This window comes from Chelonia mydas, chromosome 6 (assembly GCF_015237465.2).
Source record: "Chelonia mydas isolate rCheMyd1 chromosome 6, rCheMyd1.pri.v2, whole genome shotgun sequence".
Classification (NCBI taxonomy): domain Eukaryota; kingdom Metazoa; phylum Chordata; order Testudines; family Cheloniidae; genus Chelonia; species Chelonia mydas.
Window position 1 is genome coordinate 18,644,614 of NC_051246.2, and position 25,436 is coordinate 18,670,049.

The 25,436-nt window shown below is 51.3% G+C and overlaps 2 protein-coding genes across 7 annotated transcripts in view; one reads left to right on the top strand and one right to left on the bottom strand.

The window, feature by feature from the left end:
• Positions 1–22,920, bottom strand: DDB1 (damage specific DNA binding protein 1). Its single transcript, XM_037899415.2, has 27 exons — positions 22,781–22,920; positions 22,070–22,218; positions 21,783–21,899; positions 20,716–20,937; positions 14,663–14,777; positions 14,453–14,550; positions 12,767–12,925; positions 12,205–12,288; positions 11,086–11,202; positions 10,655–10,757; positions 10,359–10,434; positions 10,169–10,277; positions 9,801–9,979; positions 9,545–9,708; positions 9,341–9,448; positions 8,646–8,853; positions 7,990–8,085; positions 7,555–7,666; positions 6,729–6,852; positions 6,192–6,356; positions 5,573–5,667; positions 5,237–5,407; positions 4,165–4,274; positions 3,740–3,909; positions 2,873–2,975; positions 933–1,056; positions 1–749 (listed from the first exon to the last, which is right to left on the bottom strand). Exons 1-27 carry the CDS (start codon positions 22,839–22,841, stop codon positions 666–668), a joined length of 3,423 nt encoding a protein of 1,140 aa, XP_037755343.1. The 5' UTR covers positions 22,842–22,920; the 3' UTR covers positions 1–665.
• The window catches only part of TKFC (triokinase and FMN cyclase), a 23,116-nt gene continuing 20,544 nt past the window's right edge, over positions 22,865–25,436 (top strand). For 2 of the 6 annotated variants that reach the window (XM_043549621.1, XM_037899416.2), the window contains exons 1-4: positions 22,979–23,100; positions 23,874–23,965; positions 24,812–25,001; positions 25,319–25,429. In XM_043549621.1, coding sequence (XP_043405556.1) covers positions 23,960–23,965; positions 24,812–25,001; positions 25,319–25,429 — 307 coding nt within the window. In that variant the 5' untranslated portion in view covers positions 22,979–23,100; positions 23,874–23,959. Of the gene's footprint in view, positions 23,117–23,152; positions 23,966–24,730; positions 25,002–25,318; positions 25,430–25,436 lie in introns of those variants that run through there. The other 4 variants (XM_043549620.1, XM_043549622.1, XM_037899417.2 and 1 more) reach the window with 4 other exon arrangements.

The window sequence follows — 25,436 nt, forward strand, 5'->3', positions numbered from 1 at the left end:
TTTCCTCTTGGACTCTTACTTTATTTGGTAAAACTCAGAAACCAAACCACAGATATTTCACTTTCCTGACCTTTCCTCCCTGAGCACACCACAAATCCTGTGGAGAGAGAGAGACCTTTTCTACCCTTTGAGCTTCACCACCCAGACAAACAGGCATCTCCCCAAGCCAGCAAGGTATCTCCCCCATCTTCCCAGCACCAGAGAAGAGCCTCCAGCCCATCCTCATTACGGAGGCAAAAGGGGGTGCAGGAGACTTCCACTTCAAAACACACTGAATCAATCAAAGAAAAATCAAATAAAAAGATACTAAAGACAACAGTGAACAAGTGAGTCAAGGGGGAAGTCCAGGCAAGGGGTGACCCTTCAGCCAAGCGCTGGCAGTTACCCAATGGGAGCAATCGGCCATGACCAGTCCTGGGTTGGGAGCCGAGGTCCACAGGATTGGTGAACCCAAGCAGGAAACAACAGGATGCCCAGCCAAAAATCACATCCCCAAGTCCCTAGCGAGATGGCTTCAGTTCAGAGGTTCTCCCCTTCCACCCGGGAAGATAACAGCAGCCTCTGGTGTCATAGTGCAACTGGCTAGGGGACCCCCTGGCTGCAGGTGGGAAGAGACTCCATATTCTACCATGGAGGAAGATGCTAGGAGATGAGTCCGAATCCTATTAATGGATCCGGGTCAGCTCCTCCACGATCTTTATCAGGTCATCCACGGTGGCCTCTCTCTTCATGCCACTGCCATCGTCAATCTGCAACAAGGGACAGATGTGTTACAGCAGCATGACTTGGGGGGAGAGGAGGAACAGAGCTCCTACAGAAGCACCCCTCCATGAACCACGGTTAAGAAGTGCCATTCAAAAGATTAGTGAAAGAGATCAGTTTCCCAAGATCCTCTGCTGCTCACCGATTCTCACACCCAAACCCTATCTCACCTGTAGGTTTGCTACCACCTCCTGCATTTTGGGCCGGCTGATGTCCAAGAAGCTTTCAATCAAGTCACCGTCAATGAACCCTGTGGCTGGCTCCGTCTTGCGCTCAGTGTGAAATGATCTCCAGGTGGAAGCAAGAATCAAGGAACAAAACCCACTTAAACTGCACCATCCTCAGACTCCCTTAAACACCACTCAGAACAGAACTCCACCCCCCAGGCATGCAGAGCAGCTTCGTAGGACACACACTGCCCCATTTCCCACACATACATGCGACATCCACGACCAGTGCAGCATTTGATTTACATCATGGCCCAGTATTTCAGAGAGACAGACAGACAGTGAGCTTTCTGGGGCAAGGACTGTGCCAAGCCCAATGGAGTCCCTGACCCCGACTGCAATACAACAGAGTGCCCAATTCATCCTGCTACTCTGCAAAGCAGCTCAAAAAATTCCCCCTACCCACTGGTAGAGTCCCCTAGCGCAGTGGCCTCCAACCGTTTTTACGCACAAGATCACTTTTTGAACTTAAGATCAACCCACGATCTACCTCGCCCCTTCCCTTCCCCGAGGCCCCTTCCCTTCCCCAAGGCTCCACCCTGCTCACTCCATTCCCCCTACCCTCACTCACTTTCACTTGGCTGGGGCAGGGGCTGCGGGCTCTGGGCTGGGGCCGAGGGGCTCGGAGTGTGGGAGAGGGCTCCGGGCTGAGCCTGGGGCAGGGAGTTGGGGTGCAGGAGTGAGGGGTCCAAGCTCTGGGAGGGTGTTTGGGTGCAGGGGTCATGTGGTCACACTGCACCTAATCTCATAGAATCCACTGAACATTTCATGAGTTTTACTTATTATTAGTGTCATTTGTGGTTTATAGATCGAAAATTCTTCAGGGATTGTCACAAATCAGTGCAACATTCTCAACTGTGGGGTGTGCATTGGCTGAGCCTGGGGCAGTGGGTTTGGATGCAGTAGGGGGTGGGGGAGTGGGCTCTTGGGGGGATTTGGGTGCAGGAGGGGGCTCCGGGCTCGGGCAGGGGGTTGGGGTCTCTTGAGGGGAGTTTAGGTGCAGGAGGGAGCTCTGGGCTGGGGTGCGGGGTCTGGGAGGGAGCTCTGGGCTGGGGTGCAGGAGGGGGTGTGAGGTGCAGGGTCTGGCCCGGAGGCGCTTACCACAGGCAGCTCCCAGTTAGCAGCGTATCAGGGCTCAGGCAGGCTGCCTGCCCGCCGTAGCCCCATGCTGCTCCCAGAAGCAGCTGGCTGCTGGGACATCTCTGCATGCAGCCCCTGGGGGGGAGGGGGACAGTGGGTCTCCATGCGCTACCTGCACCTGCAAACGCCACCCCCGCAACTCCCATTGGCCGGGAACGGGGACGATGCTGGGGGTGGGGACAGCGCGCAAAGCCACCTCCCCACACCCCTTCCCCCAGGGGCCGCAGAGACATGCCAGCAGCCAACTGCTTCCGGGAGCAGCATGGGACCATAGCAGGCAGGCAGCCTCTAAGCCCCACTGCACCGCTGGACTTTTAGCAGCCTGGAGGTCGCAAATGACTGGCTAAGGCTCCAGGATCAACCAGTCGATTGCAATCGATGGGTTGGTGACCACTGCCCTAGCGTATAGGTGCCAAAGCTCTGCCTGCCTACTATACATGTGAAGTGCCAGGGACACCATGTCCAAGTGATCAGAGCTCACCACAGTGGGTCACAGTAACACAAAGATCTGGTGAACTTCCATAAATTCTCCCACCACCCAGGCTCCTGAAAGTCACTCTTGGCTTTGGCTCATCAATTCATGTGTCAGCGTTCTAGCATTCGCTGTGCCAGCCTCTATCCCACTCATGGCACAGCCTAACAGTCACGGTTTAGGTGACTGCCACTGTAAAAGGCACCTTCATTGCTAAGCTCCTAGATCTGCTAGAGAAGGCGGCGCAGAACGGGAGGACGGGGAAGGATATAAGGAGTGCTCGATCTTGCCCACACTCTTGATGACTTTATTGAGTCTGTTCTGCATATCCAGCAGGAGGTTGTACCAGCTTTCCGACAGCGATGTCACCAGCCCTGCAAGAGAGGAGAGGGCAATGAGGGGCAGGGCTCGATGCCAGTTTTCTGGCAACCTTTGGGCCACACTGTTGCAGATTCCAGCAGGCTGGGAATGGCAGGCTCTTGCCTGGCAGTTAATGGGTAGAGATGGTCACAAGTGCTCCCCCAACTCAGGAAATTTAAATGGAAGTGAAAAAAAAAATCACTTTCTTTCATATTTTCCACAGAAAACTTCATTTTTCAGCAAAAATTCAAAAGTGAAAAGATTAAAATCCAGAAAAGCTGGTGCCTCTCAGGAGCTGTGGTTCAGGTACCTTATGCTCCCATTCCACATAGACTGGGCTCCCTGATGGGACTACATCTCCCATGATGCACCACAGTGTCCCCCTCTTGGAGAGGGATGGCAGCACATCATGGGACATGTAGGCAGGCTGGGGAATCCAGCCAAGGAAAGCGAGTTGGAACAACTACATCTCACATGAAGCATCGCAGCAGCATTTCTAAATAAAAACATATATATATATATTTTTAGCAGAAGTATTTTGATTGCCCCCAAAAAATCAAAGTTTGCTGATGAAAGCAGACACTGTGCAAATATTTTAAATTTTTCAGCAAAAACCAATCTGCCCAGCCCAACTAATAGCTCCAGGAGGGCTCTGCTATGGAATCCACTTTGGCAGCTTCTTTTCAAGGCCCATGTTAGTGCCCCTCCAGGATCTGAGATCCCCACACAACAGGCCCTAGCAGCAGGGCGAGAGGCAGCCAAGGAGCTCTCCCCTTACCGATCATTCCGTTGACCGTGCCAAAGAGCACCGAGCCCTGCGTCGGCGTGGACGTCTCGCCCAGGTTCTGCATGACCAGGGAGCCGTGGCAGAACACGTTGACAAACTCCCCCAGGTGGAACAGCCCCACTTCCTGCAAGTGCTGGCGCTCCTCATCGGTCGTGGCAGCACTGAAATGCAAGGACCCTGGTAGGCAATGGGGTAAGAACACAGACCAGAGGCACCACAGAGACATGTCCCCCTGCACGCAAGCACACTCCCCATCCCAGTACTCTGAGCTAACAAATGCACCTCCCCACAGCCACATTCCACACACAGAAGAGAGGCAGGTCCTGCCAGCTAACACCCACCTGTAAAGGGAGGGGATGATAGGATGTACCACACCACCACCACCCAGCAATGCATCATGCCCAGAGCCAGCTTACCTGTCCTTCTGGCACACAAACAGGTTAAAAGCATTCTCTGCTCCCAGGAAGTTGTCATCATCCAAGATCTCCACGGCGCTCATCCAGTTTGGATTGAAGTCTCGAGCAATCTTAAAGAGGATGACACACACCAGGGGAGATAAGGCCCTGCTGTGAGCCCCCAAGGTGATATCCTCATGGAGCCACCCTGCCCCACCCAACACCAAGGTTACAATGGCATGGAGGGATCCCACCTAGCCCTCTGAGCCCAGGAATGAAGTCAGGTGGAAGGAGGAAGCGCCAGCCCATGTCAGAGCTAGAGGAAGGAGGTTTGCATGTTCACAAGGCCACTTGGCGGAGCAGCAGCACAGCACAAACTCCAGTTGATGGGATCATAATCCCATCTCCCCAGGAGAGGGACTCTGTGCCAGTTTCATGCAGAAGTGGCTCTTTCTGGAGGAGCCTAGGAAGGTGGGGCCTTTGGATGGAAAAGCAGGCTGATCCCTGGAAGGACTACACCAGAGAGCCAGCTACTCCAGCAGTACATTCCCTACCCCGAGAACGTAACAAGGATCCTGGCAGGACTACTCATGTTGCTTGTGAGGGGGGCTGGTCTCTCATCAGGACACCTTGTACTACCCATCCTGGATCCCACCACAGGAAGCCAGGACAACCCACCTCCCAGCCCCATGGCAGGCACCAGATATCACGCAAAGCATCCTTTCCTCAAGGCCTGTGACACTGAACCAGATCCTCCAGCAGCCTGTCTCACAGGAGCCCACAGAGATCTGCCACAGGCTGGCTTCAAGAAGAAACGGAGGACTTGTGGCACCTTAGAGACTAAGTACTCCTTTTCTTTTTGCGAATACAGACTAACACGGCGGCTACTCTGAGGGCTGGCTTCAGTAGATCCTTTTTGAGGCGCAGTGTCCATAAGAATGGGAAGCCCAGCTCTGTTGGCTCTCCTCTGGCCAAACTGCCCTCTCCTCACCCCACAAGCTGCTCTCCCTTTCCTGAAAGCCCCTTGCTGTACCACAGGATCGAGACCTCCCCCACCACCCTAGGATCACCCTGGGTAAAAGAGTATCGATACCTCCTCAAAGTTACCCTCCATAGGCTTGTAGGCAAGAAGCAGAACGGAGCGCATCAGATCCCCAACCAGGATGAAGTCCCCCTTGGTCTTCACGTAGAGAGCCATGATGTTATTGTAATGGTTACACTCCGTGCGCAATTCCTTCTCTGCCGTCCACTCATACAGACGCACCTGAGGGAACAGACATGTGAGCCAGGGCCAGCACAGAAAAACTAGAGGGACATAGCAGCCCAGCGCACCACAGCACAGTAGCTCTTTCAATCTTGTGGCTGAGCCGCCTCCCAACTCTGGAGAAAACTGTTCCCTGGGATATCCAGGGCCTTGCAAGAGCCTTACCGTGCTGTTGATGCTGGCTAGGAGCTTGCCGTTGAACTCCACCATGGAATACACAGCCCCTTTCACTTCCTTCTCGGCCAGACTCTGCAGTTTCCCTGGAACGCACCAACAGACTCTTTGGTTACCCTCTGTGCCCCCCAAGAGCAGCTACAAGACCCTCTGTGGAACCCAAACAAGATGCTCTACTCAAGTCTGTTCTCTCCCTAGAAAGGCTAAGTCCATTTCTCAGCTAGTCGGTGGGCAGCTGCTGGCCCAGTGACAGTAGCGGAAGGATGTGAGAGATAAGACTGGAAAGACCATGGGATTCAGACTCCAGCTCTGGAAGGAAGTTAGGGTGAAGGATTATGGTATCCTAATGGGAGATGGGGAGAAGTACCATAATTTGGAGGTTGGTTCACAGCAAAGCAAAAGCTCCCAAGCAGCAGAAGAGCCTGGGGGCACAAGCTTTCTCATGGACAGCTGGCAACCATCTGTCAGCAGGTCTGTGAGGGAAGCCAAGGTGCCTGTTGCAGTGATGTCCATTCCCAATCATCTGGATTTAGGGGGTGACCTCCCTTGGATGATTGGAGTTCTGCCAGGAGAGGGACCCCGTACAGGAATTCAGCCTTCTCCCTCTTACCATCTGAGTAGTGGAAGACTACAATGCGACCCTGTTTGGGCTCAGCCTCCTCGGGATACACCATGGCCGTGCCCACAATGAAGTAAGTGTTGGGGTCCTTGCCCAGCTTGCAGGAGACCAGGCTTAGGGCGTATTCATTCTGCAGGAACTGGTGAGCGTGGAGCACTGGGTGTAGAAAAGAGAAAAGCAATTGGATTGTGGCTAAGAGCCCTCTCCCCTCCCACACTACTGGACCAGCTTATCAAAAGGAACTAAGAGCCTGCTCCATGTGCCCAAGTCACAGAGCCAAGAACTTCCCTAGAGACCCCCTCTTTGCCAGTCTGTGCTTCCGCTCAGTATAACCCCCTCGGCCTTACACCCAACCCTCCTCCAGGAGTCCCCATCCCTTTGCCTTTCCTTCTTATAAAGCCTCTTTTTCACAGAGCTGCTGGTCTCATCCATGCCCCTTTGCTGCATGTGCATTGCAAGGGAAAGTGTTCAGCAGGTAAGCTGAGCCCCCTCCTGGGGCAGGAAGAAGGGAGTGGTTGGGGTTGGTACCTTCAAAGGTGTGCTGGTCTATGATGAGTAGATTGTGCACCTCCACCTCCTCTCCGAAGGATGTCTCGTGCGGGGCGGTACTGCTGGAAAACAGCTTGCTGGAGCTGACACTGCTGGACAGGGCCTGGGACAGAGAGAGTGATCACACCCTCAAGCTACTCGCAGTGGCTTAGCACACTGGGAGAGCAGAAAGGCTGAAAGAGAAAGAAAGCTGGAAATGCAGAGTAGGGGTAAGAAGATGAATGAGATCCCAGACAAGCCCCTTGGCCAAATCGGCCACCGATGTGGGGGGAACATTTCTTCCCATGGAAAAATCCAGACGTAGCTGCTCAGGGGCACATGAGCACATTGGACTCCCCCTCAGAGACCTTTAAGAAAGGTACAGAATGATGACATGGAAGTTTCCATGGCAGCTTCTGAGAGGACTTTTGTCTCAGCCATGGAGAGAAGGAAACAGCCCAGGATGGATCAGCAATCCCATCTAATGAGCAATCTGAATGGTAAGACCCAGGGAAACAAAGGAGATCTGGGGCTCTGGTCTGAGAGAAAAGGGGAACATGTGACAGGGGAAGCCGCAGAGTCTGCTAGAGATAAAAAGATTCAAGAGAGTCTAAGACTAGAGTCCCACCCTCCCCCTTTCCCACCGTCCCTCCTGCCCAGACTGCCATGGAGTAGGGCAGTGGAGTCCACATACTCAACCTTGGGATGACAAGATGGTCAAGGAAAATATGTATCACCACTTGGCTTGAAGAGTCATGTTTCCAACAGCCGCTAATCCAGTGGCCCAGCTCCCGAGCCCACATGCCTTCCCAGAGCTTCCTCTCACCTGGGTGCTGGCACTGGGTCTCAGTGCAGTGGTGCCCCCACTGGCATCCTGCACCTCAATGCGACTCGAAAGCACGCCAAAGCACTGAGACACCTCCTGGTAGCAGATTTTCCTGCAGGATAAACAGAACAAGCCGTGTGAGCAAGGACTCCTCAGCGGGAGGGGAGAGAGCACGTCTGAGGCTAAGGAGAACACAGAGGCTCCTGGGACACTAGGCTGTTAAACTGCTCAATTCCCAGACATCTCCTTACTACAGCCCCCAGGCTGCTCTCAGAATGCCAGCCACCAATCTCATTGATTCATCCATCTCACCACTTCCACACACCAGTGGAAAGGTGGGGCGGCTCCTCTTTGAAGAGTGACGAGCCATGTCATCGTCCTTCCCCAATCACACACATGGCGCAGACCCAGAAACCCTAACACCCCACTGCTCACCTGGGCGACTCGTAGAGGGGAACCGTGCGGATGTGCAGCTTCTGGATCTCGTCGATGGTGCCGATTGTCAGAGTGCTGTTGTTGGCCAATGCCAGACTGTAAAGAAAGGAGATTGTCAGTGATCAGGCTTGTAAACCAGGTGCCCAGAGAGGAAGCCACTGACTCCAGGGCTCTGCATAGCTAGGATGCTGGGAGAACAGCTAGACTAACACAGCACTGATCTCCTGACTAAGGGTTACTGGGACCCAGCCTGGGCGGAAGAACCCAGTGCCGGTATATAGGGAGGGACAAAGTAAGCAATGGCAAGTGTCTTCTCATTCAACACCATCAGGGCAGCAAAAGAGCTGGACTGTTATGTGTGAGTGAGGAAAAGGAGCGGGTCTGATCGCATTTGGAGGAGGGTTTCCCTTTCCCATTCTCCATGCAGCTGCAAGCTGGCCTCTGAGTATACTGCTCACTGAACATGCCGTCACCTTCCACCTTCTTGTCAGCCAGGTCTGAGCAGGGAATGCACGTGGGGGTGTTGTGCCCTTTCGACAATAGATCAGGTAGAAGGATGCAGCTGGGAACCCTCCAGCCATACTGCTCCTTACCTCACTTGGGCCAGTGCAGAGTCCAGAAGCCCCACCCCTCTGACATGGGGTGAGCGTGCTCACCTGTCGGGGTAGCCATCTGAGTTGAGGGGGCACATGTAGTTCACCTCCTTGAGGTTGACATTGGAGAAGACCAGCTTGTGGTTACTGCTGTAGATCACAGTGGGGCGGTCAGAGCAGGCAAAGACATTGGTGGTGGAGAGCGAACGGAACGTTCTCAGGACGGTGGGCTGGGTGCCCAGCGTCACTTTCTTACGGTCGCTCAGCAAACCTATAGCAAGGGAGCAGCAGTGTTAGGAGCTGCCCAACCAAAGGGGATGGGAGCTTTTGGAAGAGTGGGATCAAGCCGCGAGGCACACTGGCTGGAAGGGGCCCACATGGAGGCCAGAGACACCATGCTGTCAGCAGAGGGTGGCTGTCAAAGCGTTTCACACAAAGAGCCACCTCATGTCCCCTCCAGGAGAGGGAAGAGTAGCCCTCCCTTGTAAAGCAGGCAAGGGGTGATCCCCCTTCTGTAGCAGGAATCCTGATTATATTGAGTATCTGAACAGAAGCTGCCTGTCAGATTCCCAAGGGATGTCAGGGTTATTACAAATGGGTGAGATCCCTGTCCTGTCGGAGCGTGGCCTGACCAGGATGGAGCGGGGAGGGGCCATCATCATCACAGGCCAGCCCACTTGGGATCAGAGAGAGGATTCAGAAGGGCATCTGAGTCTCGTCCCCCTCAAAAGCCAGACTAGGAAGGGCCATGTACTCACCTGTCTCAATGCTGAGCCCAAAGTAGAAGAGAGCCCCGTCTCCAAGGGCACAGAGAAGATAGTGGCTGCTCTCAAAGGTGGTCATCAGAATGGAGCGGGGAATGATCTCTGCAGGGGTTAGGAAAAAAGAGAAGGCCTCATTAAGTGACACACATAGCTTTGTTCACTGCTCCCAGTACAGAATGCCCCACAAACAGTGCCTACCTCCTCCCAGCATCTCCTTGTGCAGCAGCTCAAACGAGGGCAGCTTTAGGATGCGGGCCGAAATGTCAGTCCAGAGGCCGATGGCACACAGAGGGGACATGCCATTAGAGTCCCCCAGTGGGGTGATGTCCAGGCAGGCCACCTCATGCTCCATCTCTGTGCAGCTAGCAGGCAGGCAGGCAGGAAGGAAATGGACAGGTCACTAACCAGGCTGGGGGCCAGAGGAACGAGACAAGGGCAAGGGGATCACACCCACCTTATTTGCCTGAGCTCCTGGGGCTGGATCTCCAGGTAGTAGAGTGCTCGCCCCACAGCCACTACCACCTGGCTGCTGTTACAGGAAGCCACGCTGATGTTCTTCCCCTTGGGCTCTTTCCATTCACTCACCAGGGCTTTGGGCTCCTGAGTGACCAGCCGCACGGAGGCAGAGGTGATCTGGGGGAGTGGGAAACACTTCAGCTCAGATGCAGGGCACACTCACCGTCAATGACACTCAGCCCAGGTGAAACGCTGCCACCATCCCTGTTACTGGGAACACATTCTCTAGGCCTCCTCCCATGATACCTCACAGCCCTTTCCATTCCAGCCAGAAGTGCCCTCCTCTTCCACTGGCCTCACCAGTACCTGGATCAGTTGCTGATGGGCCACATTGCCACAGAAGAAGGTTTGCTGATCATCTACGAATCCTGTCAACTCAGTTTCCTCCACTTCCTCCCCGTTTAACATCAGAACCCTACAAGAAGGAAAGAACTCATTAACTGGGTGCAGAGCGCAAAGCCCAGAGCCTGCCTCAGCATTAACCCCAGAGTCTTACCTGGTCTGGCCCACAAAGGATAGCACCAAGGTGTTGTCAGTTTCACGGTGTGAATCGGACCTCAGGGGCCATAGGCCTGCACAAGGAAAGAGCCCAATATTACTCAGAGTAAACATCTCAGCAAAAAGCTTAGGGAGATGCCCCTTGACACACCCCACACCCTGCCCAGCCAACATGCAGGACACGTCTCCCAGTCCCCTCTGAAGCTGTGGGTCACAACCACATGGATTTGTAGAACAGGCTGACAGAGCTGAAGGCTGGCACGTATGCTCTACGCTCCCGATGGATTTATGTACCTTTAATTCCTGGCAGGTCGATGCTGGCGTGTTCATGAATCCCAATCCCATTCCGGATGATCCTCAGGGAGCCCTCCTTAAAGGCGCCAGAGCACGTGACCAGCTAGAAAGAGGAGGTACCCGTTAACTTTCCTCTAGTCTTCCCTTGTGAGAAGGAATCCCTGGGAAGCAGCCACCCTAAGACTCCTGCTATGCACTCACAGCACCTTCCCGCAATGGATCTCAAAGCACCACCATTTGCTGCTCCTAACACAGAATACCCCACAAGCGCTACCTATCCTCCCTTCCAGCATCTCCTTGTGTAGTAGCTCAGATGAGGGCAGCTTGGATGCTCAGCATGGAGCACAGTCTATCCCCCCTTTGCAGTGGGCACGCCCCATCTGGAGCAGACGCACTCAGCACCGACAAAGGGAAAGCAGAGCCAATATTACCTGCCCTTGACCCTGTCTCTCCAGATCCACCACACACATGTCCACGATGGGGCCCAGGTTGGTGAAGGTTTCCATGGCCACTACATAGGAGCCTTGTTCATTGCTGTCCACGCTGAGCTGTGAACACAAAGTCATTAGCTCCCAAAGTAAATGCAGGGAGCACCCAGAGTTGCTAGCAGATATGAAACTCCCATAACGCTTTGTACGTAAGTCCCAGAACACTGTGGGGCATGAATCAAAGTGCTGGTGTTCTGTATCTATACACCTAAATGTGCTCTGTGCACAGGCTGAACCTTGTGTGTGACCAAGTGATGGAATGTGTGTAATCTCCTGCTGTGATCCTGTCAACCCACAGAAAAAGTCATCAGATGTCTAGGAAACCAAGAAAAGAGACCACTTGTGACTGACGAGGGATACTTGCAGATATGTTTTGTGATTGATAAGATAATAAACTACTGAGATGTTTTTAATTCATCAGGATTTGCTTGTTATCAGAGATGTTTTCTGTAACAACAACTTGGTTCAAAATGTCTATGGACTTATCAAATCATGTACACTGAAATACCATAAAGGATATTTCACAAGTAATTAGGCTGTTGAAAAAGGAATTCCTTTCTCTCTCTTTGTAAAGACCCAAGGCACATAAGGAGCTGAGGTTTTGAGAGTTAGTTGGGAGTGAATCAAGAACATTTCTGCAGATCAGTTTGGTAATTACAGAAAGGAAGGCTGTATTTCTGTACTGTGCTGTATCAATATGTAACTAATAATCTGATTCATAAATACTGACTGAGCCTGTTTATGCAACCTGTTCCAGAGTGGTACCCGTGTTAGTCTGTATCAGCAAAAAAAAAGGAGGAGTACTCGTGGCACCTCAGAGATTAACAAACTTAATTTGTTAGTCTCTAAGTTGCCACAAGTACTCCTCTTTTTTTTTCTGACCTGTTGTCAATAACAGAACCAAACTTCCAGCAAACAGAGCAGAGAGGCCTGGGCGAGGCAATGGGAAGAAAGGCAGAGGCTCCCCTGATCCATCCACACCTCTTGGGATCCAGCAGGGAGGGGAAAGGTGAACAAATGTGGCTTCAGATAGAACTAGATCAGGAGAGGACTTATTCTCACCTTCACAAGCTGGGAGTCCCCAAGCCGAGAGCCGACAAAGACAACACCATTATCTAGGTAGGTCAGGCACTCTGCAATGGATGTCTAGGCGAGGAGACAGATGGACCAGCAGGTTAGGGGGAAAGAGGCCTGTAGCAGATATACAATTCAAGCCCACTGGAAAGCCCCCGGCCAGAGCAGGGCCCCCTACCCTGCAAACACCAATCCCAAACTCCAGCTCCATGGGAAAGCCCCTGGAAGGAGGTTAAGATCCGTAGCCTGAAATAAAATCCTTTTAGAGAACCATCAAAGAGTACATGCTCCCCTCAATGACTGACCAAAGCACCAGCCACAATGCAGCCCCTGAAGGTGGGGACACTAGCAAAGGACCCACACTTGGTCACTCCCCATAAATCCTGGTGCCTCAGGAGCTGTGAAAATAGCAGAGAATTAAACCCCACCCCACCCCAGTCACAGTGGAGACTCGCTTCTCTCCATTTAAGTCCTTGAGCTGTGCTTGCAGCTCATGAATTCCCTAGGCAGAGACAACACGTAGCACAGCAGCAAGGGGGAAGAGCGCTACCTCTCCAAGCAGCTCCACACGCAGGTCCTTTAGGCTGACTGTGCCATCCATCTGCTCTTCCTTCTCCAGAAGCAGCATGAAGAGACGGCCCTCCATATCCCCCAGGAGGTAACGGGATCCGTTGGGATCCACACGGTTGTGGCACACGATTGTACTTTGCTGCAGGCAGAGAAAGTGGTTGGAGTTACTGGGCTCCCTAGCTTGGTATCCAGCTCCCAGCAGCCGCCAATGCCAAATGTAGCAGAGAAGAGTGAATATGCCCACAACGCACATGGCCAACAGTACAATCCTGCGTGAGGTGGTGTATTCCCCTGACCATTGTGGCAATCCGCTCGCTCCTTGGGACAGTGATTTGACTCCCCACTGATTATATTGTGTCAGTGCTTATATGTGAGTCTGTGGTGGAACTTCCACATTACCAACTACTCAGAACTGTCTCAGGAATTACAGGTCAGGCTGAAACGCCTTAGGCCCATTCTCAGCTCAGGAGCGACCCCCTCAGAAACCCCGATTCCGCTGACTGAGCACTTTCAGCAGATGAACTGTCCCGATGCTGTTTTGGGCCCAGACAGCTGCATGCCAGCTTTGCCTCAGGACTCTGAGCAAGTGGTTTTCTGAGTGACGGCATGACCAGAAGCTGGGCATCATCTATTTGGGTTGGGATTTAATGGCATGCTCCTGCAGCCCTTATCCAAGCAAATCTCCCATCGACTTTAAGGGCAGATGTGCCTGTGCTAGGTCCGCAGGGCAAGGCCCAGAGAGACTCCCAGGCAGCATGTTACCTTTCTTACTAATGCAGCACAAATCAAAGCATGGGCATCCAAAGAGCCTGAGCTGACAGCCTGTCAGCCACTCAAGCCATGATGCCTGTATCTATTTCCCCAGAGATCTATTTCCACAATTCTAGCCCATTGTTGTCTCAGCCTTCAAATGATCTTCTGATCATAGCTCTGCTTTTCCTTCAGTCTAACACACACACTCACTCCCCTTGTTGCCTCTGTGATCTAGTTGATGCTTCCTGTATAGCTTGCACCCAGGAATCATACCCCTCTGACTAGGATCACACCCCCTGGCTCAGACACCCCACCTGGGCTCCCCTCTTGCCAAACCAAGCATTCTCTCACACTCAATGTTGTATTCAAGCTTCAGATCTTTCACTGCTACAGGTCCTACCTTTGCTGTGAACCTTTCAGCTGCATCTCTGCTTTGGCTTGGGTCAGTGCCCGAACCTCACTCTGCTACCTAATGTATTTCTTTCTCTGCAGACCCAGAGCCCCAACAGACTTTTGGCTTTACAGCATTCTTCCCGGCACTCAAAGCAAAGAGCAGCCCCACCCATATCTGGCTATAAGGGGACCAGGCACACGCCTTCTTCAACACAGAACACATCCCTCAAGTGCCCGAAGACAGGGATCAACAACTGTACCAGACACCCATTCATGCACCCAAAGGGCACATCCCTACACTGTCACTTGGGAGTAGAGGAGTCCCATCCCACAGATATGCGAGGGTGAGAGAGCAGTTTAAAATCCCAGCCTGGAGACCCCTTAGTACAGGTGAGCCTTAGAACTTACTATATGCAGCACCTAGGCACAAGGTTGAAACTGAAGTGCAAGGGAGCCAGGCCCCAGGAGCAGCCGTATCCAAGGCCCTAGGGAACAGCATTCTAGAAAGAAACTCTCTCACCTTGATGATGGGTGGAGCTATAGCCAGATATTTATCGCCATTGTGGTAGGTGATCGACTCTTGCCCAATGATGATAGCTCCTCCAAAGGGCTCGGGCACTGCAGAAAGGGAGAATGCAGACAGCCTTGTTAGAGAGTACCTGTAACAAGGTGAAGCATCACCACTGAAGCAAGATGTGGTAGGTAAGATCTTCTATAAGGAAGAACCGACCTGCAATTACCATGGACGCTTCAGCCTCTACATTCTCTTGTTTCCAGGGACCCTTGTTGAATTCCTTCTCTCGCAGGGATACCTCGTACGTTTTGACATGACGGCCCTGGGGATCCTGCAGAAAGAGAAGCAACAGAAATCACTGCAGCAGGCAAGCAGAAGTGTGTGTTTGATCATGAACACAGTGAGATTACTTGCGGAGTAATAAGGAGGCTGCAGGGCTGCAATGTCTGATTAGGGGCCGCAAAACAGCAGGGAGGATAGAGTCTGACCGTCTACAACCAATACTATGTTAGAGTGGAAATGCTTAAGCAGTGCCCTAGTCATATTATCCAATTCTCTCAAATACAGTATAATATTCTACAGCCTTAGCTACATGTGCATGCAGAACCTTCTAGAGCTGTATTACTTGACATGCCCAGAAGGCAATGATAGTACAGACTGTCTTGATATAGTTGACAATTTTCTTTGTCACGGCTTCTCTTTACAGACAGCCTTTTTAAAAAAGTCGCCTTTTCTCTCATGATATTTATGACCCATTATTTGTACTGCAGTAGTGTCTGGGGCCCCAATCATGGAACCGTCTATCGTGCTAGGTGCTGTACAAACACATAAGACAGCTCCTGTCCCAAAGAGTTACGGTATAACAATCTGAGAGACAACAAGTGGATACAACAAATGGAAGAGCACACAGTAACGATGAGATGATACTGGCTAGCATAAAAAGCAGTGGTCTCAGCAGACCCACTCTCTGACCATTATCCAGTTTACCCATGGACTCTGCTGCAAACATGCAAGCTAGTGTGACAGCCAGCACGTTGACTGACACACCAGGCAGACTGAACCAGGGACCTCCAAAGCTAAAATTGACCCAGAGATTCATGCTCTGTAGCTGGAGCTGTAACAAACTCATATCCCCTGCCGATCAGACACAGAGAGGGTCATGTAACACACTGAGTAGAAGGTTACATAAACTCTTGCTATTACTTAAAGTTATTATTCTGCAGTATGTTGTGTAAGCACAGTTTACTAATACTTTTCACAAAAATGATTCTTCTGAACTGATGTTTGTCTGAGACACAGAATAGTGCTCTGTACTACCAGGTTACAGAAAACCCATACAGCACTATTATTTTAGGAACCGTACGGGATCCAGGAACTACAGACTATTGTAATGATGCAGGTGCCCAAAAGAGCAGAATTAAGGTTGCGAGCATGGTTCTATTATGAAAAATGACTTTTTTTTGTTAAAGGACACTGTTAGGCTCTATGTGTACTGTGTCTTGGCAATTTTCAGATCCAATCAACAGTTTCTAAGTAAAAGATTTTTACTAACTGCCTGCTTTGCAAAGTCAAGGTTAAGCTGGGTTCTTTCCAGCTCACACTTAAACAAAGATTATGCAGTTGGAACTTAAATCACTTGGTTGGTAATGTTCTAACTCAAGGAGCGTGAGCTTAACATTCCCGTGGTGGAAAGAACACCTTAACAGCCCAACACTGTGGCATTTAATTTCAGAAAGGGGAACTATGCAAAAATGAGGAGGTTAGTTAAACAGAAATTAAAAGGTACAGTGACTAGAGTGAAATCCCTGCAAGCTGCATGGACACTTTTCAAAGACACCATAATAGAGGCTCAACTTAAAATGTATACCCCAAATTAAAAAACACAGCAAAAGGACAAAAAAAGAGCCACTGTGGCTTAACCACCATGTAAAAGAAGCAGTGAGAGATAAAAAGGCATCTTTTAAAAAGTGGAAGTCAAATCCTAGTGAGGTAAATAGAAAGGAGCATTAGCACTGCCAAATTAAACGTAAAAATGTAATAAGAAAAGCCAAAAAGGAGTTTGAAGAACAGCTAGCCAAAAACTCAAAAGGTAATAAAATGTTTTTTAAGTACATCGGAAGCAGGAAGCCTGCTAAACAACCAGTGGGGTCCCTGGACAATTGAGATACAAAAGGAGCACTTAAAGATGATAAAGTAATCACACAGAAACTGGAATTCTTTGCTTCAGTCTTCACGGCTGAGGATATTAAGGAGATTCCCAAACCTGAGCCATCTTTTGTAGGTGACAAATCTGAGGAATTGTCACAGATTGAAGTGTCACTAGAGAAGGTTTTGGAATTAATTGAGGAACTTAAGAGTAACAAGTCAGCGGGACCAAATGGCATTCACCCAAGAGTTCTGAAAGAATTCAAATGTGAAATTGCGGAACTATTAACTATGGTTTGTAACCTGTCCTTTAAATCAGCTACTGTATCCAGTGACTGGAAGATAGCTAATGTAATGCCCATATTTAAGAAGGGCTCTAGAGGTGATCCTGGCAATTACAGACCGGTAAGTCTAACGTCAGTACCGGGCAAATTAGTTGAAACAACAGTAAAAAATAAAATGGTCATACACGTAGAAGAACATAAATTCTTGCACAAAAGTCAACATGGTTTCTGTAAAGGGAGATCATGTCTTACTAATCTGTTAGAGTTCTTTGAGGGGGTCAACAAACATATGGACAAGGGGGATCCCATGGACGTAGTGTACTTAGATTTCCAGAAAGCCTTTGACAAGGTCCCTCACCAAAGGCTCTTACGTATATTAAGTTGTCATGGGATAAGAGGGAAGATCCTTTCATGGATTGAGAACTGGTTAAAAGACAGGGAACAAAGGGTAGGAATAAATGGTAAATTTTCAGAATGGAGAGGGGTAACTAGTGGTGTTCCCCAAGGGTCAGTCCTAAGACCAATCCTATTCAACTTATTCATAAATGATCTGAAGAAAGGGGTAAACAGCGAAGTGGCAAAGTTTGCAGATGATACTAAACTGCTCAAGATAGTTAAAACCAAAGCAGACTGAAGAACTTCAAAAAGATCTCACAAAACTAAGTGATTGGGCAACGAAATGGCAAATGAATTTTAATGTGGATAAATGTAAAGTAATGCACATTGGAAAAAATAACTCCAACTATACATACAATATGATGGGGGCTAATTTAGCTACAACTAATCAGAAGAAAGATCTTGGAGTCATCGTGGATAGTCCTCTGAAGACATCCACGCAGTGTGCAGCAGCAGTCAAAAAAGCAAATAGGATATTAGGAATCATTAAAAAAGGGACAGAGAAATAAGACGGAGAATATCTTATTGCCCTTACATAAATCCATGGTGTGCCCACATCTTGAATACTGAGTACAGATGTGGTCCCCTCATCTCAAAAAAAGATATACTGGCATTAGAAAAGGTTCAGAAAAGGGCAACTAAAATGATTAGGGGTTTGGAATGGGTCCCATATGAGGAGAGATTAAAGAGGCAGGACTTTTCAGCGTGGAAAAAGGAGACTAAGGGGGGATATGATAGAGGTCTATAAAATCATGAGTGGTGTGGAGAAAGTGAATAAGGAAAAATTATTTACTTGTTCCCATAATATAAGACCTAGGGGCCTCCAAATGAAATTAATGGGTAGCAGATTTAAAACAAATAAAAGGAAGTTCTTCGTCACTCAGTGCACAGTCAACCTGTGGAACTCCTTGCCTGAGGAGGTTGTGAAGGCTAGGACGATAACAGGGTTTAAAGGGAACTGGATAAATTAATGGAGTTAAGTCCATTAATGGCTATTAGCCAGGATGGGTAAGGAATGGTGTCCCTAGCCTCTGTCAGAGGGTGGAGATGGATGGCAGGAGAGAGATCACTTGATCATCACCTGTTAGGTTCACTCCCTCTGGGGCACCTGGCATTGGCCACTGTTGGTAGACAGGATACTGGGCTGGATGGACCTTTGGTCTGACCCAGTATGGCCATTCTTATGTTCTTATGAGCTGGATTCTCTTCTGATTGTGCTGGCAAACCAGTGTTAATCAAAGTAAAGAGCAATAAAAACTTAAGTTTATCAGTAAAGCAAGAAACAGTTACAAGGAATAGAAATGGGGAATAGATCTGAGTGTAAAGCTGCTGTTTTAACAGTAGCTTTTCAGAGTAAAATTGCATTTTAACTCTGGGATTTCTGGACCAATTTAGAGTCCTTTCAACTGGTATGTTTTCTCAACAGTCTTTTGTATGGAATTTTATTCATATTTGCGGTATCTGCCTTTGGCATTTAAAAACAAAATAAAGGACACCCACCAACATCTAAGAACATGCACTGCAATTCTGATCAGTCCAAATTCTCTGATCAGGATTAATAACTTTAGAGAGAATTAGACATGAAAAATAAACTCGGAAACCTCTCCCTGCCTACACGCACACAATTCAGAGCGACAGCAACCAAAACAAACCAAATGTTTTATGTAAGAATTAATGAGTCAGATGGAATGCGCATCTCACTCTGCTGCAAAGGCAAAATTTACTGCGCTGCATTAAGTGTTTGTTGGCAGACACAAATCAAATCAACCCTTCCTTCTTATACCAGGACTGTTTGATTATTATAAACAGGGCATTAATAGCTTCACTCTTAATTAGAAATGTTTACAACCCTTAGATCTGTGGAAACAAAGCCCTGTTTTCCTACTGACTATATGAATAACCAAAGTCCCCTCGTGCCTCTGTCTACCAAAGCAGCAGAGACGTTCCGAGTACAACCCTGGAATTCCTGAGTTCTTACCAAGGCTCTGACATGGACTCTACGACCTGGATCCTACGACCTGGATCAAGTCACTGCCACACTCTGCCTCAGTTTCCCCACCAGCACGAGGGTAATGCTTTCCTATCTCACGGGGTAATTTGCGCTTCAGAGAGTGTTGTGTAAAAGCCATTATTTATACTTATTAGCTTTAAGGAAGCCACAAACATCTCAAACTGGGTGCAATGGTTACACAAACCCCATTGCTGTAGCATGTGTAAATGTTATGGAGCACAGATATAACAAAAGTATTACAGGCAAATGTCATGATGGAAGGGTTCAACATCACTGGGGTTACATGGACATGCCCTGAAGAGGTCATCGCTAAAGATGAGGGGGAAGCTCAGGCTCCCTGGTCTGTTCAGACCTTGGCCTCTCTGCTCAGACTGCCAACAATTATCGCAGTGTGGCCTAGCAGATAGACCACTGGACTAGGAGTCAGGAGACATGGGTTCCATTCCCAGTTCTGACACAGACAGGGAGTCTATGTCACATCTCTCCTATGTGTCTCAGATTTGCCATCTGTAAAATGGGAATAACATTACTGACCTCCTTTGTAAAGTGCGGAGCTCTACTGATGAAATGCACATTATAAAAGCTAGATTATTACTTGTACTCATGACTTGTATTTGATCAAGCCATTAAGAACTAAACTGAAGCCACCAAACTCATTTCACACAGGCACCAAGAAGCCATCAGACAGCAATTACTTTCAGTCAGTGTCTATCTGCCTGGGCTAGATTTGCACTGGCAATGTAAAGACGAAGAACTCCATGTCCTCTCACCAATTTTCTGAGCCAGCCAGCTAGCCCACAGAGTTTGTTTTGAGATGTGTAAGTGGAGATGTAACAGTGCTCAGAAATGTTCCCTTTGGGAGACTATCCCAACAGTAAGACAGGCTTGAGGCGCCTACAGAAATGAAAAGTAGCCTTAACCTATAGCTGAACCCGGATTTACTGACTCCTCACAACCACTGAGGAGGCAGCAGATCAGGGCCCAACATCACCTTCTATATAGAAATTGCCAGAGCCTGTAAACCCAGTCTGAGCGCTCCGCAACCTACCCAATGCATGCTGAGACACATTTCTGCTAACCATTTAATAAGAAATAGGCACATCTAAAGCACCAGTCATCCAAGAATCTCAATGCTCCTAAAGAGGGAAGCTTTGACCTCCCATGGAGTGCTAATACCCATGTGGCATAGACAGAGAAAGTGAGGCAGAGAGAGGTGAGGTGGCTTTTCCTAAGCCAGTCGGTCAGTCGAGTCCCGATTCCCAGCCTCTTGCTCTAACCACTAGACCACAGTGCTGCTTAGCATAGGTTCCAGGACAGCATAAATGACTTGGACAATTACAAGGACATTCAGGGACTCCAACTCACACCAGCCCTGCCCAATGATTTCCAACACCCTCTATTCAGGGATAACTCAAGAAAGCCACCCAGGGTACCTGGTAAACAAAGCAGATGGTAGGAGCCTGGCAGCCATAGAGGAACTTGACATCGATGACCTGCAGCTCCTCCAGGCGGATGTTAAAGGCCTTTAACTCCTTGTTGTCCCGGTCCAGAGGAATGACCTTGAAGAGGCCATCATAGAGCCGCAATCCAATCATCCGACACTCAGGGTCAATGATGCCAATTATACCCGTCTCTGAGGGCCGACCAATGCGATCCTGGGAGAGAAGAGACTACTATCAAAAAGAGACCCAAACAAAGAACCAAGAGAACACTCAGTGAGGTCAAAAGACAAAGTCAATTTCCTGCAATCCATTTAATAGGCTTTAGCATATTGTCCAGCAAGCAAATGGTGACTTGGGTATCCCATGTCCAAAATAGATGTCCTTTTCACCAATGAGCCATGACATTCTCCAAAGATAAAACAGCCAGCCTCAATAACTTGACTCTCAGTTTCCTGTAGCACAAACACTCTGCAGTCTCTTTTCTAGAGAGGCAACATGGCTTTGTAGATAGAGCACCGAACAGGGACACACAAGACCTGTGTTCTATTCCCATGTCTGCCTGGGTGACTCAGACATGTCACCACCCTGTGCCTCAGTTTCCCCATCAGTAAAATGAGAAAAATGATAAAGCACTTTGAAATCTATAGATAAAAAACACTGAGACCTAGGTATTATCTGTAGATCTCTTAGCACATTACAGATGGCAAAACTGTGGCACAGAAAAGCATCTTGGCCAAGGACACGCTCAGCAACTTACTGGCAGACCAAATTTCCTGATATCCAGTCTTGTGCTCAATCCATTGCATCACAGCTGCCAATTATACCTCAATATTTGAAATCAGATGAAAGGTGCTTTGGCTTGACAACTGGTGAGGAGGGTTTTGTCTGAATACTAGTGTAAGAGACCAGGCACAGTCAGTTGCAGGATCAGGAGCTTAGGTTGCGAGCTCCACAAGGCAGAGACTTGTAATTATAGTTTGTCTATTCCAACACCAAAATAAAACCAGCATTCACAAAGGGAACCAACCAGCCTTTACTGCATTGCCCACCCAATTTACCTGCACGTTGCCATGGGCTCGGGTGATGATATCAATGCTCTCACCACTTTGCTTGTACTCAAGAATACAGGCATTATATTTGGCTGTCAGGATGAACAGCAGGTCCTTGCTCTCCCCCTAGAAAGAGGGAACATCAACATGCTTTCAGGAAAACTCCATACAAAGGAAACCCACCCAAACTCCTGGCACTGAATCAGAGCAAATTTCACCCCTTATTCCACAATCTCACCCCTTCGGCACCCCAGCCAGCACCATACCCCACCCCCACCACCAGGCACCACGCTCACCTTTGGGTGGAAGAGCTCCATGACTGCAATCTTGCCATACATGCCCACTTCCTTGACGGGCCGCAGCCCCTCTGCCGTGACCACATAGATCTCGAGGCGGGTGTTCTTCGCTATCAGCAGGTTCAGGTCCTCCGAGGAAGTGAAGTGCCCTGCGAGACAAAGCATCACAAGGCTGCAAACCAAGGGAGCAATCCAGCAGCTCTGTCTCCACAGAGGGGCTCACACTACACCTCAAGCACCCAGCTTAGCGCCTCAGCACCCTGCTCACCCCCTGCACCCCACTTGTCCCCACCCACCCGCTTGCTCCCCTAGCACCCTGATTGCACTCCACCTCCTGGCACCCCCAGAACCCTGTTCACTCGCCCCACACACACCGACTGCCCCCCATCCACCCACTGCCTGCCCACTCCCCAGCCCCTGCCACTCTGCTCACCACCCACCCACCGGCCCCCCACAGCCCACGCGTCCTCATCCCCCGCGCGGCGCCCCAGCCCCTTAGGCAACAGCCGCACTAAGCCCCGCTGCCCACGACCAGAGGCCAAGGCCCAGCTGTCACCCCTCGGGCTGCAGGGACTGACACCGCCCCCCACCGGGCCCTTCCCAGCCCCCGCCCCACAGCCCTGCCCCCGCAGACACTCCTCGCCTCAGCCCCCGCTAACTCATAGGGCCCCCCGCCAGGCCCCGCCCCTCACCCCCCCGCACGGCCGGTACCGGTGACGCAGCCGTTCACGGCCGTTGGCTTCTGCGCCGTCACCACGTAGTTGTAGGACATGGCGGGGGAGGGGCGGCCGAAGAGACACAGAGAGCGAGACCCGCGCAGCTCTCACCGCCGCCTCCCGCACCAGCGAGATACCGCCGCCAGAGCGCCGCCGCCGCGCGGGGCATCACGGGACGGCTGCCGGGAGGACCCGCGCGTGCGCGCACGGTAAAGGGAAGGTGCGCGCGCAGAGTGGGGGCCGGATGAAGATGAAGAGGACACTCTGCCCCTCCCGGAGGACCCGCTACGAGCAGAAGAGTCGGGGGGCGGGCGGGTGGGTGAGGAGGAAGGTGGGGGCTGTGCTGCAGACACGCCTCCCGTTTGTGGATGGCATCATGCCCCCGCTACTCCCCAATGCGTGGCCCCGTGCCCCTCTGCTCGCCCCCGGCATCTCCTGTGCGGGGCACCGTGCCCCTCGCGCTGCCCCACATCTGCCCGACACCCGCTGTGGGTGGCTCCTTGCCTCATCCCTCCCGCCATGCCCATGCTGGTAGCACCCTGGCTGCTATCTCCGCTGCATTGCCCCGTGATGCCCCTGATGGGAGGGGTCGTGCCCTCTCTGTCAGCCCCGTGGCCGCCTGCCTCAGTTTCCCCACTACCGTGCCCTCTCGCGTTCCCCTCCTGCTGTCTCTCCCTGTGTCCCTGCCCTGTAGGGACCTGACCCTGCCGGCCCAGGGAGCAGGGTTGCGGTGTCACCCAACTGTGTTTTACACCAAGTGCCAGGCTTGGCCTTTGGGTTGGGAGCATGGCAGGCAGTAGGGATGCCCGTCTCACTGGAGCACTGAGCAGGGCCAGGTGGGTGTATCCTGGGATCACCCTTCCCTGCCTCTCTGCAACATCCTCTTCCTGGTGCCAGGCAGAGTTTGGACTTAGGTTGAAGTCCGTGGCCCCGGAGCCAGGATTCAGGCTGTTTTGAGTGCCACAGGGCTGCTTTGCTGTCCTGTCCAGCATCCCACTCCCTTCCTGTCCGTCCGGAGCAAGACAGAAGTCCCCCCGACTCACCCCCAGAGCTACTTCTCCTATCTGACCCCCGATCTCTTGCCCCAGGTGAGGGCAGCTCTGCTAGGCGGAATCGGGCCCCTTCTCCTTGCTGGGATTTGCTTTGCCTATGCGGGTGCCTCAATCCTGCCCCCATGCAGGTGAGTCTCAGCCTCAAAGGAGGTTTTGGTAGGCGGGGGGACTATAGGGTAGGAGGGCCCCATTCACGCTGCAATGGAGGTGTAAATCCTCTGCCCTGCATGGGCTGACTTGGCCATGTGCTCCTCCAGCAGCATGGGGAGTACTGGTACCCTGCTATGATCGGGATCCCAGAGTAGTTGTTGTGCTGGCTGCATTTGACTGGTCTCTGGTCCCAGGTCCTGTTCCTGAGGCCTCTGGGTCACTGGGAGATTTTCTTGAGTAAATGCCTCACAAGGACCTCGGACTTTGGTCCCTAACTGGCAGCAGCATAGCCATGCCCCAGATGCATGGCACAGTGGGGCTGTATGAGCAGAGGCTGGCCAGGTGGGGGCCAGTCCCCATGCAGAGCAGGGCTGGGATCTATTGGGGAGGCCCAGGGTTGTGCAAGGGAGGGGAGTGTCAGCATAGAGCAATAAGATATGAGGGTGTGGAGATAGGGATGGTGCGGTAATAGGGACCTATGAGGAACCATGCCTCTGCTTCCCTTTTAACAAGGAACTCCCAGTGTCCTGCAGGGGAAAGGCACCGTATCCCATTTCTCAGCCCCCTGAGCCAGCCAGTCCCGCTGCCGTGGGTTGAATGGGAGCCAGGGCAGGGGAAAGGTCCATTTCCTTCTCCCCCACCAGCCAGCCAGTCCTCCCAACAGAGCAGTGTTGTTTGAGCCCCTGCAATTGTGTATTCAAAGCACATCAGTTCCAGTAACTCATCTACCCCTAACTACCCAGGTAACACCCTCCCAGGCCAGCCCCCTGCCAGCAGCAGTGCAGTCAGGAGCTGCATGACTTCCTTCTCTCACTGCCTCCCAGGTCTCCAAGAAGCTGGTGAACTCGGTGCCAGGCTGTGCAGACGATGCGCTGGCTGGGCTGGTGGCCTGTAACCCGGCCATCCAGCTCCTGCAAGGGCACCAGGTGGCACTGCGATCCGACCTGGAGAACATTCGGGGACGGGTGGCACTGCTATCTGGAGGAGGGTCGGGACATGAGCCCGCACATGCAGGTATGTGGTGCCAGGAACAGGGAGTTGGGCCAGGCTGGAGGTGTGGTTGGGGAGCGCGGGAGCCTGAGGGTGGGTTACCAGCCCAGTGCCCAGGAGACAATCTCATTGTCCAGCATGGTGAGTCACTAATGCAGCGTGGAGGTACAGCTGCAGGCCTTTGAATGTGGGTAGCAGGGCCCTGCTATAGGGGAGCATGCCGGGGTTGGCGCTAGTGGAGGATCCTATTGCTGAAGACATGACAGGAAGCAGTGCATGCTGGAATTGAAGCTCTCCCACTGTGGCCCCTAACAGGACACACTCTCTCTTCCCCTGCGCAGGGTACATCGGGAAGGGGATGCTCACCGGAGTGGTGGCTGGCGCCGTCTTCACCTCTCCCGCAGTGGGCAGCATACTGGCAGCAATCCGGGCAGTGACACAGGCTGGCTCAGGTACAGA

Excerpts from the sequence above, each read along its gene's own strand:
- DDB1 (XM_037899415.2), bottom strand. The coding sequence starts at position 22,841 with ATGTCCTACAACTACGTGGTGACGGCGCAGAAGCCAACGGCCGTGAAC. Across the intron at positions 22,219-22,780 it reads CGTGAACGGCTGCGTCACCG|GGCACTTCACTTCCTCGGAG; the intron begins GTACCGGCCGTG and ends TTTGTCTCGCAG. Across the intron at positions 3,910-4,164 it reads TTTGTGTGCCAGAAGGACAG|TGCTGCCACGACCGATGAGG; the intron begins GTAAGCTGGCTC and ends CTTGCATTTCAG.